Source organism: Lithohypha guttulata, assembly GCF_036872675.1.
Source record: "Lithohypha guttulata strain CCFEE 5908 chromosome Unknown scaffold_6, whole genome shotgun sequence".
In the NCBI taxonomy this organism is placed as follows: domain Eukaryota; kingdom Fungi; phylum Ascomycota; class Eurotiomycetes; order Chaetothyriales; family Trichomeriaceae; genus Lithohypha; species Lithohypha guttulata.
The window spans coordinates 969,523-983,266 of record NW_027042755.1 but is presented as its reverse complement, the minus strand read 5'-3'; the positions used below and the strand labels follow the sequence as shown (position 1 = coordinate 983,266).

General features: G+C 48.9%; 6 protein-coding genes across 6 annotated transcripts; 3 read left to right on the top strand and 3 right to left on the bottom strand.

Annotated features, from left to right (window-relative positions):
* Positions 1-10: 10 nt before the first annotated feature.
* Positions 11-1,652, top strand: BFR1 (multicopy suppressor of BFA (Brefeldin A); the record flags this gene model as incomplete). Its single annotated transcript, XM_064902109.1, has 3 exons — positions 11-139; positions 187-1,320; positions 1,371-1,652. 3 exons carry the CDS (start codon positions 11-13, stop codon positions 1,650-1,652), a joined length of 1,545 nt encoding a protein of 514 aa, XP_064751788.1.
* Positions 1,653-2,226: 574 nt separating this feature from the next.
* Positions 2,227-2,841, bottom strand: LTR64_007791 (uncharacterized protein; the record flags this gene model as incomplete). Its single annotated transcript, XM_064902108.1, has 2 exons — positions 2,227-2,690; positions 2,736-2,841. The coding sequence occupies 2 exons, from the start codon at positions 2,839-2,841 to the stop codon at positions 2,227-2,229; spliced, it is 570 nt and encodes a 189-aa protein (XP_064751787.1).
* An 811-nt stretch (positions 2,842-3,652) lies between these two features.
* Positions 3,653-4,501, bottom strand: LTR64_007790 (uncharacterized protein; the record flags this gene model as incomplete). The annotated part of the gene is made up of 2 exons (XM_064902107.1): positions 3,653-4,000; positions 4,217-4,501. The coding sequence occupies 2 exons, from the start codon at positions 4,499-4,501 to the stop codon at positions 3,653-3,655; spliced, it is 633 nt and encodes a 210-aa protein (XP_064751786.1).
* Positions 4,502-5,191: 690 nt separating this feature from the next.
* LTR64_007789 (uncharacterized protein) lies at positions 5,192-6,436 on the top strand (the record flags this gene model as incomplete). Its single annotated transcript, XM_064902106.1, has 2 exons — positions 5,192-5,228; positions 5,505-6,436. 2 exons carry the CDS (start codon positions 5,192-5,194, stop codon positions 6,434-6,436), a joined length of 969 nt encoding a protein of 322 aa, XP_064751785.1.
* Positions 6,437-6,552: 116 nt separating this feature from the next.
* On the bottom strand, positions 6,553-10,587 carry RAV1 (regulator of (H+)-ATPase in vacuolar membrane; the record flags this gene model as incomplete). The annotated part of the gene is made up of 3 exons (XM_064902105.1): positions 6,553-9,732; positions 9,868-10,455; positions 10,507-10,587. 3 exons carry the CDS (start codon positions 10,585-10,587, stop codon positions 6,553-6,555), a joined length of 3,849 nt encoding a protein of 1,282 aa, XP_064751784.1.
* A 386-nt stretch (positions 10,588-10,973) lies between these two features.
* YUH1_2 (ubiquitinyl hydrolase 1) lies at positions 10,974-11,687 on the top strand (the record flags this gene model as incomplete). The annotated part of the gene is made up of 1 exon (XM_064902104.1): positions 10,974-11,687. The coding sequence occupies one exon, from the start codon at positions 10,974-10,976 to the stop codon at positions 11,685-11,687; it is 714 nt and encodes a 237-aa protein (XP_064751783.1).
* Between the last annotated feature and the right edge of the window lie 2,057 nt (positions 11,688-13,744).

Below are 13,744 nucleotides of genomic sequence, written 5' to 3'. Positions count from 1 at the left end.
TACACTCATAATGGCCGACACCGCAACTGCCCCTGCTGCTGACTCTGGCTCCAAGAGACCAGAAAAGCCCGATGAAGCAAAGTTCAAGTCAGACCTTGAGCAGGCTGAGAAGGTTCACAAGAAGAACCAGGAAGAATTTGTATGTACCCGTATACACAATGCGCAGTGGTTACTAACCATTTGTAGAATGCCATTCGCAACAAGTTGAACGAGGCCCGACCTGGCAAAGGTGGCTCTGCCAACGATCGATGGCAGCAACTTGTCGATGAGCAAAAGGGTATTCGTTCCAAGCAGGGCGAACACAAATCTTCTCGTCAAACCCAGCAGACCAAATACGATGCCAACGATCGGGAAATTAAAAACCTCATCACTCAGCAGAAGGATGCTCGCTCCCGTGTCGGTTTCAAGAACGCTCAGGAAATCGAACAGAAGATTGCTTCTCTGATGAAGCAAGTTGACTCTGGTCAGATGAAACTTGTCGACGAGAAGAAGACGTTGACCGAGGTCTCCAACTTGCGACGACAAATGAAGAGTTTCGGTGGCCTCGACGACCTCCAGACTAAGATTGACGCAAAGAAAAACGAGAATGCTGAGTTAAAGAAGACCTTTGACAACGCTGAGACAAAGGCCTTGAGCGACAAGTACGAGGCCAACCAGAAAGAATTGGATGAGATCAAAGCTGGTCGAGACGACGTCAACAAGAATTTTGACAAGCTGAAGGCTGAGCGAGAGGCTCTCTACGAAAAGCAGAACGTTTCCTGGAGGGCTATCCAAGACCTAAAGGACAAGTACTACGCCCAGCGCAAAGAGTACAAGGAGTACGAGGATAAGCAATACCAACAACGACGAGATCGTCAACGGCAGGAGCGTGATCAGTACGAGAAGGAGCGCCGAAAGAGGGCTGCTGAAGCTCGTCTTGAGGAAGCTAGCTCTCTCGCCTATAGTGATGAGATTCTCACCGCAGAGGGTATCATTCGTCACTTCGATCCTTCCTACACCTCTACCGAAAGCGAGAAGGGTCCTAGCAAGTTTGCGGCCTCTGCTCAAAGAGCTGTCGATGAGAGTGGGTTCAAGGGCATGTCCGTCATGAAGAAGGAAGAGGAGGACTTCTTCACTGGTGCTGGTGGTAAGAAGAAGGGCAAGAAGGGTAACAAAGCTGCCAACGAAAACAAGTTCAACTTGTCCATCGACATCATCCAAGGTCTCTCCAAGCTCGGCGTTGATCAGCCCAGCAACCAGAGCGAAGTTCCAGCTACGGTAGAAAAGCTCAAGGAAAAGGTCGCCTACTGGAAGGCGAACCAGAAGACGGAAACGGAAAAGGTAAGAACACATACTTCATGACGCCAAAATATTCACTAACACGCATATAGAACGTCGAAAAAGCTAAGCAAGAAATCGAAAGACTCGAGCAAGAAGCTGAAGCCGCATCGTCCGCCGCCTCCACTGCTCCTCCAGCAAAACGTGGCCCTCGACAAGACCGTAGCAAGAAAGCCAACATGAAAGACGCTGGCGTTGACGATTCAGGCCGCGAAGTCAACGTCGACGCAGACGCCGTTGCCAAAGACGAGAAAGACGCCACTGCCGATGTGGCTGAAGAGCTCAAGGCAACTAAGATCGAAGATGCTGACAACGAGGAAGTAGCGACCGCATAGAAAGCTGGCTCGCCACAAAAAAATGCCCAAATTCGAGCACTTCGGACTTTGGTGAACGTTTGAGGGCAGGCTATCTGATTCGCGAGACGTTACTATTATCTGATATGCCATGCACTAGGTTGAGATGAACTCTGTTAGTTCTGCAGGGTGTGAGCGACGTATTGGCAGATGAGAAAAGTTGCTCGAGTCTTATTGGTCGTTGGTCACTATAAGCCGACATGCCGGTTGGCTTTGTGTCTGTGAAATTGAAGTCCTTCTCTACCACTGTTTAAGTTCATTTCTTGCTTTCGTCGCACTACCTACTTTCGAGGTCAGGGAGCCTCGTTAGGAGAATAGTAGCGGGTAGAGTCAGCTGCTAAAGCTAAACACGGGAAAGAATCTGTTGTGCCCATTAAGCAGTCGAGATGGTCGAGTCGAGAAGCAGACACTGCTAGCACAAGCTCGTTATTACCTTTCGGTGGCAGATCCCCAGTATCAGCCAGTTCCTTTTTGCGCCTGTTGTCTTCATGGCTTTATCTTCGTTATATCCAAGCATAGAACTCGTTGGTAGCTCTCTGTGATCCACGTTCACTCCTCAGCACATCACGGCCACAACTGGTGCTTGACTAGAAGTCGTCGCTGCTTCACTTGTTGAGTCAGTGGCAGACTGTCCATCCATGTAGAATGCCCCTTCACCCACGACATTGTCTTGTGCCTCAATACGTGTCTTCTTATGTTGCATTTCAAATTCCTTTCCAGCAGACTTGTTGCGAACCATTTCTTTCTCGATAGCAGTAGTGTTTGGTATGTTGGAGACAAGATCGTGTACAAACCGAGGAGCGTTGAGATACCACGACAAAGCATCCGTACTAGCACTGTTGTCGAAGTCTGTAACGGTACCACCATTTCCGAACCATGCAAACTCGTTCTCGTCCATCAGTTCCATCTCAAAGTCCCCCCTCTTGACATCTTTCTGAGCTTCTAGGGCATGGAAACTCCTTCCAGGCCACGCAGCAGTGATCCTCTCATGATTCCTGTCATCTGGTCTTGTGCCTGGTTCTGTACTCGTGTACAAGCTTTTGCAATTTGCAAAATACACAGTACTTTTGAAGTATTGTTCGCAGTACCTTGCGAAATTGTCAACCTGCTTCCGCTTCGGCTGCATTGTCTTGACGTTCCCATATGCCAGCTTGTGCAGTATCTTTGCCATATACTTGTGGAAGTGCTCTATTGTGATAGGCAAGCTTCCGGAACCTTGGAAGGCGTTGGGGCCTAACGACTAGAAGAAATTTGGTAAGTTATCTTTGCATAGGCTTAGATATGTCTCAGGTGGATAAACCTGTGTCGTGCGCAAGTTGATGCCATCCTCGCCATAGATGGGAGCCCTCAAGCCAGGAGCAGTCTCAAATCCTTAGCACAGATTATGACATCTACTGGCCAATAAACCCCATCAGCTGTAATGACAGATGTTCCTTCAATCTTCACTACCGGTTTTGATATGACGGTAACGTGCTCAGCCATCAGTGCTTCCAGATGGCCGGGGCCAGGAGTGAGCTTCTTGCAAAAAGGAGGTGCGTCAGGCAGTAACTTGCCTAAGAGATCGGGCCTCATCTTTAGACGGTCTCTCATGTTAGTCTCGTAGGTCTCTCTGGCGTTTTCGTGACGTGGATGTCCAAGTTTTGTCACCTCGTACATGCCCTCGAGTCACGCCTCCAACGACTTCCGATAACCCAGACAAGCTGCTGGATCTTGCTTCCATGCAGCTTTCTGCTCAGCTTTGTAGTCGAAGTTAGACAAACCTGCTGTACTGTTCTGCTTCAAGACATCCTCGCTAGCTGCGGTGAGACCCAGGTTTTGCTGCGTACATAGTGGTCCATCAATTTCACCTTGTCGACTAAAGCTGGCACGACCTGAACGCCACTGCTACCTGCGCCAATTGAATTGGTTTCTCGGCTTGGTTCTGTAGCTCGATGTCGACGTGACTTGGTATGTGCATTGTAGTTTGTCACGCTGGTCTTTATCTACACCTGACCAACGACTCGTCGCTTATGCAGCTCAGGTGGATCCCAGACCATGTCAGCGACTCCAAGCCTCCTCCTTGCTGGTACGCTGATATGGTCAAGCTGAATCTTAGCATCATTCTCAACCACCATGGAAAGAGCTTTTTGGCCCTCCTCCAAAGATCTTACAACCACGTCCTTCAGACCAATTGCTTCTTGGGCTAAAGCAGCGATGCATTCAAACAATAGCTCCGCGTCTTTAGGTGTGCCAGCTTGGTAGACACCAACACACAAGCTCGCAAGTCTTAGTGGGTCGCAGCTGCCCCAAGGCGTGAAGGCATTTCCGACATTATTGATGCCAATACATCCCTTGAGATCAAACGTTCTGATCAGCTCTAACACTTGCGTGGTTCCTCGTGGCCTGCTACCTCCCCACCCAGCATCTGGTCTACCCATCATGAACAGGTCGCTTGTAGGTAAACCGACGAAGTAAACAGGCAGACGTGCCTGGTGTATTTCCCTGGCTAGTTGCTCCATCGTTTCGTTATCAAAGAGTGTTATCCTTGAACAATGGCCAATAACTACAGTTTTGCCCTTCATCTTGTCAGTCCAGTGTGCCTGGTCCAAGCTCTTGACAACATGCCATATTTTAGGTCGGTCATCCTCATTCAGATTGTAGTCCAGATGGAAATCGAGATGCAAGTTATACTTCATCGCCAATTGAATGGCCCAATCGATATTCTGTTCCTGCTTCTGATCATTCGCCTCCACATACGGAGTCGACCCTAGCACTTCGATGTCGTTATTGAATTTAACTAAAGCTTCCTCGACCATTTTGCGATTTTCCGGACCATGTTTCTCAATTGTCATTATTGGATCTTGCGCAAAAACACAAAGTTGAACACGACACTTGTCAGCGAATTTCCGCTTCAGCTCGATACCTGCTTCTACACATTTAAATTGCGTAACGTGATCAACCTCCACGAACGCTCGCATCGATGTCACGCCAGCCTGTATGCTCTCAGCTATCAACTGTGAGCCGCGGTGAATTAGGTCCTCATGAGTGTATCGCTGCTTGGCTTGACTAGTTTTCGATAATGCTTCAGCGAATGAACCCTCCTCAAGTGCTAGGTCCGAGTAGTTCGGGAGGCCTTCCCCATCATTGTGAGCTGTCAGAAGGAAGGGTTTATCCAGGTGGATATGTGGATGGCATAGAGTTGGTAAGACACGACATGGTGGCGAGTCTTGCGAAGTGGTAGTTGTTGGCTTGATGGAAGTGATTGTTCCGCTCGTGTCAGATATCTCTACATCGAAGTGGTTGCTTGTCCCTCTTCCAGGAAGAATTAGGTTGCTGAGAAGCATGTTCAGATTGCAGACCGCTTAAGCTTTCTCAGGGATCGTTCCTTCCCGTTTCGAGCCTAGTGTACACTGAAGCATTGGCCCGAAGACTGGTCTCGTTCCTTCACAGTTGTGCGTCTATGCTTGACAATCGACCAAGATACAAAACCCGTCTACACGAAGTCGCCAAAAGTCGGCCGTCAGATCCATACATCGGTCATAATGTTATCGTCGACGTACGTTGCAACGACGTCATCATGTAAGATGCGGAGGAAAGAGATCTCCCAACTCTATCCATCTCCAAACACGAAGTTGGGAAGTGCTGCGATACAGTGAAGAAAGGTTGGTGTTGTTCGACTCTTCTTTCGTCTTCTGCTTCTGTTATATGTCTACTAATCGTCCCATGTTGCCGTGAAAAGATTGCCAAAAAGTTTTGGAGACCGTATATCGCACGACTTGACATATCTACGCTCTACTTCACTCACTCTCTAGACTATAGACTAACTTTTCATACATCGAGAACCTCTGACTTCAGCCAACATGACGACGTTCTTCCGCTCCGGCGCAACAGCCTTGATCTCTGGCGGTGCTTCCGGCGTCGGATTCGCCATGGCCCAGCTCTGCCGCAATCACGGCATGCACATCGCCCTCATCGACTACAACACCTCCAACCTACAAGCCGCACAAAAAGCTCTCAGCGGCACCTCAGATCTCAAAACTGAAACCTACCAACTCGACGTCGGAGATCTCTCAGCCTGGAAAGCCATTCTCCCAAAAGTCCAATCCACATTCCCATCCCTGGATCTCCTCATGCTCAATGCCGGAACGTCCGTGAACCCATCTACAAAACAACCCTACGAAGACGTGGAATACTTTCAGAAAACACTAAACACAAACATGTACGGCGTGATCAACGGCCTAGCCACGTTTCTCCCAATGCTACAGGACTCCGCCAAGTCATCCAAGGACAGAGGAAGTCACAGTGTAATCATAACAGGCTCCAAACAGGGCATCACGAATCCACCCGGAGCACAAAACCCAGCATACAACATGTCAAAGTCGGCGATCAAGACGCTAGCAGAGCACCTAGCCCACGATCTACGCACAGAAAAATCTCCGAGCTATTCTCCAGGCATCAGCGTGCACTTGCTGATTCCAGGCTGGACTTACACAGGATTAAGTGGTAACTCCGGTCCAACACCCAGCAAAGAGCAATTGGCGAAGAAGAACGATGGTGCCTGGTTGCCGGCCCAGGTCGCTGAATATGCTGAGAAGAAGATTGGACAGGGCAAGTTTTACATTGTTTGTCCAGATAACGACGTTGACGAAGCACTGGATATGGCTAGGATGGAGTATGCTATTGGAGATGTTGTTCAGGGCCGAAGTGCACTAAGTAGATGGGATGCTAAGTACGAGAAGAAGGCAGCAGATGAGATCAAGAAACGTGCGGATGAGTTGAGGAAGTGAAATAGTTATAGCATTCCACAATGTTCTAATCAAGATATTACGGCTCGCGACTTGAATCCTTCCTTACGTTCAGTAACTCTGGAAACGAAGCACGTCTCTTTTGTCTGAGACTTGAATTAAAATCCGAAGCTATCCAACAAGCTGTCTGCACTAGGCTCGACAAATTGCGTAGGCTTGGGCTTTGAGCTGGCCTTTTCTTGTGTTAGTTCCAGCTGCTTTTTGGTATCTGCTGATGTATACCCAGTGACGACCTCTGGTTCGGTCCAATCGTCCAGCATACTCTTCTGCTTGGTGGAGTCAGGGTCAACAGCCACCGCCGTGCTTGGTTTCGAAGTCACATGTTTTGGTTCTTGCCACTTCACAAACTGCCAGGTTGCTACAAGTTCGAGTGCTAGCCAATCAAGACCAGCTCTTGCATACCAACTTGCGCTCCTTGTGACGAATTGCCATTCCTGAGTGGGCGTGATTACTGCTCGCGTCCATAGACCTTGATCGAGCAACTTGGTCCTCAGATGTTCATAGAAGTTGATCAACAATGTTGGCTCGTTCGACTTGTAGCTCATTGCCTGGACAGGCATATTGACCTCAGCTTCATGCTGTTGCTGATCAAGTTTTATTTTTCGAGCTTCAAGCTGAGCAGCCAGAACATCGTCCACTTGATAGACAATAATTCGAACAGCTTGAGGCCAGTCCTGGCTCTGGACACACGACCAGATGAGCATCCATCGCGCTTCACTAGAGTCAACAGCCAATTCTGGAATTACTTTCTTGGTCAAGTTCAACATGGCTTTGGACTGATCAGTCACATTGCCCGTCCAGACACGTGTGATGGCAACAGCTAATTGGAAATCGTGGAGTTGATTGACACAAACACTAACGGCATCGGCCAAACTTCCTCCGAGTAGGAAGAAAGCAACTGCATACTCAAAACGTCGTCTCGATAGCAGAGCATAAGCGTTTTTAAGCGCTGTTGACTTCCACTTTGGATCCTGGAAGTCGCGAGACAGAAGCTTTATCGTTGATTCCTTTTCTTTCACACCGATTGTCCTTCGCCAAAGCGACAACAAAACAGCTTTCTTATCGAGTGCTAGGTAGTACAAACTGCAGTCGACAGGATTTCGATCGTCAGTATTCCGGTTGTACTCATTTCGTGCGACCGACTCCAGTTGTACCATCAGACTTTCCTTATCTGAAATAAACAAGAATATTCCAAGAGAACGTGCTGTGGACCATGTCAATTTGATATTCTTCTCTTCAATGCGAGCGAGTATGAATTGTAGCAGAGCTTCCTGAGTTTGAGACTGAGATGCGTACACAATTGCAACGTAGGGCAATGCAGGGAGAACTCCGTTCGCTGCATCGTGGTGAGCGAAAGCGCTAAGGAAATGGAAAAGGTAGATCCGTGAAAATGCATCCAAAGACTGATTGGTTTCAAAGAGTCGCAGAGCTGTTCGGATCAATCCTTGCAGTTGTGTTTTCTGAGTGCGTGTTAATTGATATGGAGCAATGCGCATGATAGTCTCGTTCAGCTGCTCCTTCACTTCGCTGAGACTAAAATCCGACGCATTGGTGGGCTGAAGGGCAGGGTTTGGCCCGCCACGACATGCGTCACTTGATCTTCGTGCCAATACCTTAGCCAGGGTAACGTCAACATCGATATGTACGGCTTCGTTCTGAGAAAGGAACTTAGTTTCCTCGCATAAAGTTTGCAAGTTCACCAATAATGCATCGTATTGTCCCGCCTGAAGTTGGCGTGCCACAATCTCCGGTGCAAACATAGGCAAGCTGCTTTGCCGTAGCATATGCCGAGCTTCAACATCATATGCGGGCACTGTCCTTCCGCTCAGCTCTGAATCGTTAGTAGGCCTGGCATCTGATTCGATATCGAAGGTCATTATTTGGCTTCCAAGGCCAACAGCTACCTGAAAAGGCTCAAACCATGAGAGACTACCGATTGTGTGGCTTGAGTGTGCTCTGGTGTAGATTATCCGCTGCAAGCTCCAGGCATTGCACACCGTGTCCATGCCATATCTTTGTTGAGCTAAGATAGCAACAGCATATGTGGATTGCGCAGCTAGAAGAAGTACACCATTCTTCCGTCTATACCAAGACAGCTCGTGTATACAATCAAAATCGTCGAATGTGTGAGTAAATTCATACAGTCCTTGCTTAGAGTTCCACACAGAGACCGTGTGGTTGTCTGCGTGCACAATAGCACAAACATTGCCATCAAGCACAGAGACAACATCAGAGATCTGAATGTTGGTGCTTAACGTTACCGTCGTGATGAGATTGGCAGTGTCGTTGTTGTGACTTAGTGTATAGGTTCTCAGCGATCCATCTTGGGACAACGAGAAGACGCACTTATCATCAGAAATTGCTTGGGATGTGGTGCAGAAACCGACAGTGTCTGTCCTGCTAGAGACCGGTACTTTGGTGGACATAATCCGACTGATAAAATCGTGGTAACCATTCGATTCGTGCCTGGCGGCTTCTTCCGGAACATATAGTTTGTAGCACTCAACAAGGTTGTCCTCGTACAGGACACCTACATATCTACCTGGAGATGTCTTGTCTCGACCAAGATCGTGGACAGCTTTGGCACCATGTGCCTTGAGCTGGCACAAACTGACCCGTCTTGCTTCAATACCTCGCATATCCCATACTGACAACGCTTCATCGTGCAAGAGTACCGCAAAGTTGCTATCGACTAGCAGAGTCGCGTGTACGATGGCTAGGTGTGATTGAGCCTCGGTCTTCCGAATGGGTGCTCCAGTTAATGCTTTGGACCACAAAATGACTTGATCCGACTCGGTCAAAGAAAGAAAGCTTTGGTAGTCTGAACTCGAGACCATACGATCAACGACAGAATCGTGTCCTGACCAGCATGATTGGAGACGGATACGCTCAGCTCGAGCGGAAGTGTCAAAGAACTCGACAAATGAGCCTTGATACCAGTCGATTTGACCAGAGTAGGAGTGGACAAGGACGCAGAGAGAAGCAGATGCGTCGTTGTTCGCGAAAGCATGAATTTGAGTAAAGCCGTCTGGGTCGTTCTCCGTGGGCAGAGTAACGTTGACTCCATCAACGAGAGCCACATTGAACTTGTCGGCTGCCAGCTTGCTCTTCAAACCAGCATTTTCTATACCCCAGGCAGACATATGCCCTAAGCCATCTAGAATGACACAAATCTCTGGCGAGCGATTAGCAACCTCTATCAAGTGCTCGAGTGCGTGGTTAGTGCCGTTGCGATGGATCTGCAGAGCCCTTTCCGCAGCTCGAGCAAGGTCTTGACTCTGTATCATGAACGAGAAGCGACTTCTGCTTACAGATCCAACACTTAACCTCCGAGGCTGGACTGAAGCTGCTGTGTCAATAGTGATGATGTGCTGTAGTGAGCAGTAGGTGTGAGGGTCGGAATGACACCATACCCGTACCTGCTTGTCATTGCAAAAGGTGTATAGAAGGTTGTCAAGGTTCTGTTCTTGGTGCCAGAAATGTCTCCACGAGAGATCTGTAATAGCGGATGGATGAGGGAGGTAGGAGACATCGAATCGAGTGCTGTCTTGCTCGTAGGACAATCTCCTCCATACCTTCACAATTCGGTCGTGGTAGCCACAAGACGCAATCAGCCCTGCGTCCGGAGAGAACGCAGCGATTTGCACCGGAGAGCTGAGGGGAGAGGTCCAGATGGGTTGCGGCTCGTGTTCGTTCAAGAAACTCCATAGAGTCAAGGATTGAGCTGCCACGAGAAGCTCATCAGAAGACCCCCAAGAGAGGTACGTTACAGAGGGTTCAACCTCCTTCGGCAGGACATGCGTCCTCGTCCAGCGCAGGTCGCCATAGTCTCTTCCGATCGGCCTGTATATATACACGGAGCTCTTATCAGCAACTGCAATATTTCCAGACTGCTCATCTATCGACAGGGAGAACAGCGAGTTTGCATCGTCCACCAGGATCGATTGAAGGACTTCGCGACGACCGTTGAATACAATCACAGTGGTGCCAGAGATATAGGCCTGCACCTCGTTAGTCTGATGAAACCTTTGGGTCGAATGGACAGCACTCACAACTAGACGGAGGCCGTCCCAATTGACTGTGCACAGTGCTTGCCTGCTCGATTGGGGACGGCCAGGGAGGATATTGCGCATCAGGCAAATCAAGGATCCCTTCTTATATGCGACATCGGGATCTTCGGCATGGAAGAGCCAAGCAGATGAAGCTGAAACTCCCTTGTCTATCGAGTCTGCATGTGAAGCAGGTGAGTTGCGCGCGGAACGACATCGCAGCGGAGCGGCTAGTACTCAATGCAGGGTCCAGCCACGGTCGTGACTGCGTGAACCGCGATCCTGCCTCTACCATTCAGACGCGTGCTTTCTTCAATCCGACCCCTCCAGGTACGCGTCCCAGCCGGTGCCTGACCCATTGTCAAAATGTCCACGATCACTGTCTCATCAAGACAGATGTTTAAGCTCACTACACACTCCAACGCCAACAAGTTCCTAGAACAGATAAAACAATTTATCTGGCAGTCACAATGACTTCTACGCAAAAGGTCTTTGTGCCTCTCGAAAACAATCCGGTAGTGATGACGAAGCTCGCTCACCAGCTTGGTTTGTCGACTGAGTTTGCATTTCATGACATCTACAGCTTGACTGAACCTGAACTCCTCGCCTTTGTGCCAAGACCAGCCCACGGTCTGTTGTTTGTTTATCCTGAAACACCTGAAGGAGAGAAGTATTTCCAGCAACAATATGCTCAAGAGCCTGATTATAACGAGACCGGAGGCGAGCCTGTTCTATTCTATAGGCAGACTATTACACACGCCTGCGGCTTGATTGGCCTGCTACACTGTATCACAAACTCGACACGTTCCGCTATTCTGCCAGGTAGCGACCTCGAAAATCTTGTCCAGCAAGCCATCACACTCAGGCCGGAAGCTCGAGCGCAACTGTTGCACGATTCGGATGTTCTTGACGCTGCACATGATGTTGCTGCTCATACAGGTGATACCGAGGCTCCCCCTCGAGGTCAATGTCCTCCTCAAGCATTCATAGCATTTGTGAAAGGTGCAGACGGTCACCTCTACGAACTGGAAGGTAGGAGGAAAGGTCCTGTAGACCTAGGTCTCTTACCAGAAGATGCCGACGTTCTCAGCGAGGATGCTTTGGCTCGAGGTCCTCTGGCTTTCGTTCGGCGAGAAGAGGCCCTTGGCGGCAATCTGATGTTCAGCTGCACTGTCCTTGCATAAGTCCGAAGATTGCGGATATCTGTGATTGTGACCGTCCCTGGTGAAAGCAACTTTTCAAAAGGCAACCTAACGTCAGAAGCCTCATACTGACGGTCAGATTCCGTGTCTGGAACGAGTAATTTGCTTCTGCGCTTGCTCGTATGTCACGCATCACGTTCGCAGGAAGTTCTTCGTGAGATGAGACTCATGATCGCTGAGAGAAAGGGCTTCAGGAAGTCATCCTCGTTAGCTCAATAGTCCTGGGAAGAAAATCACGCGTTCTATCGAAGATCTTATCTTAGCTCGGCAAGCTGGAAGAACGATGACCCAACGATCAGCCGAGACTCCCACAGCACATTTTTATTGTGATTAGACTGAGTAACTGCCACGCGTCCTAGCATTACAAGATAGAACAGCAGTTTGTACTCTTACCAAACTCAGTCCTAGGCATGACGAATCTCTAAGGACCAGGCATTAGGAATCCACTTTTATGTGGGGGTCAGTAAGCACCGGTTAAACAACAGCAAGTTGGACCATGACGGGCTCTCCAGTTTGTGGGAGCTTCCGCCACAACTCACACTTGCCAGCAAACTTGTCACCAGCAAGCCTAGCTATAACCTCAGGTGGCTGATAAAGCCACGATCTCTATAACACAAAGAAAAGTGAATATGGAACCGCACAAAAGAGCCAAGTCATCTCGCTAATTTGTGCTGTAATCAGGCAAAGCGCCAACCCTATTCTCCATAACACCTGCAGCGCCGCGTCCTTTTGCAAGAGGTTCAACCTGAAGTCACCTTCATGAGCTTACGCAAGCTCTTTTGCTCAAGTGTCTGAACGACCCGTTTTCAACCACACAAGACTACTCAAGCAATGATGGAAAGCTACACTAGCCCCAGTCCTTTTGGTTTTTCCCAAAGTTTCAATTGAGCGAACACAATGTGACTAGATGGCTGAATGCTTACATTATCGTTTACGTGTCTATATAGACACTGGGTTTCCTACAACTCAAGACATTCATCGCTCCCAGTTCCAAGCTTACGTCCTACTTATTGCTTACACAGATAATTTTGTATAACGGCACAGGTCTGTTGCCACTTACAAAATCACTTCCAGTTTGAAACCCGAAGAATCCGAATTGCAGATATGTCGTCGTTTCGATTGCGAGCAAGAAGATTGGCATTCCGTAGCAGAGCCGAAGACGCCGATGACAGCAGCAGCATGAAAAGCGCTAGCACTATTTCAACATCGAGCTCGTCCTCCAGACAGGGATTGATTCGACATTCAAGCAGCATATCTGAGCAGTGCAGCTGCCCAGCTGCAACACGCGAGAAGGCACACAAGCCTGCTCACGTTACGCCACGAAGGACGAATCGTGTGAGGCATATCCACAAAGCGCAGCCCTTTGAGCATTTCGTTGAAGCACTCGAGAGTGATGGATGCGTTGTCGTGCAGGACTTCGTCAGTCCACATCTTTCGCGATATGTACACGATGCAGATGCAGCGAATCTCGAACGTCAAGTGGACGAGGGTCAAGCACAGATTACAAGACAGGACGATAATTCGTTGGTTCGAGAGTCGTTACTGTCAGATTCGCTTTTTCAAACTCTAACATTACACTTTCTGGGCCTCGAAACGATAAGCTGGAAGGATCAGAACGTTACACTGAAAAGCACAAAACCTCGTGTATCAAGTTCATGCACAAGAGACCTCAACTCCCCACCCATCGATGTACCCTCTCTTCATCGTGCAGACAGCGTGCATCATACACGCCACGCCGCAACTTCGAAATACGAATACCAGTCGCGACGCGAGACCAACCTCGGCATACTGGTACCTGAGCTGAACTCTCTTTCCGGATCTGTTCCCATCAAGACAATTCCGGGATCACATCTCTGGGACGACCAGAAACCTGACTTGAGCAGAGGTGTTAAGGAGATCGAATTAAGAGCTGGCGAAGCTTTGATACTGTTCGGCAGTCTCTATCATGAGGTTGCAGTGAGCGTTATGCCCAGATACGTACCCCCAGAAGCGAGCAGAACACGATCTGGCACAGTTAAAGAGAAACTTGTGCATGAGGT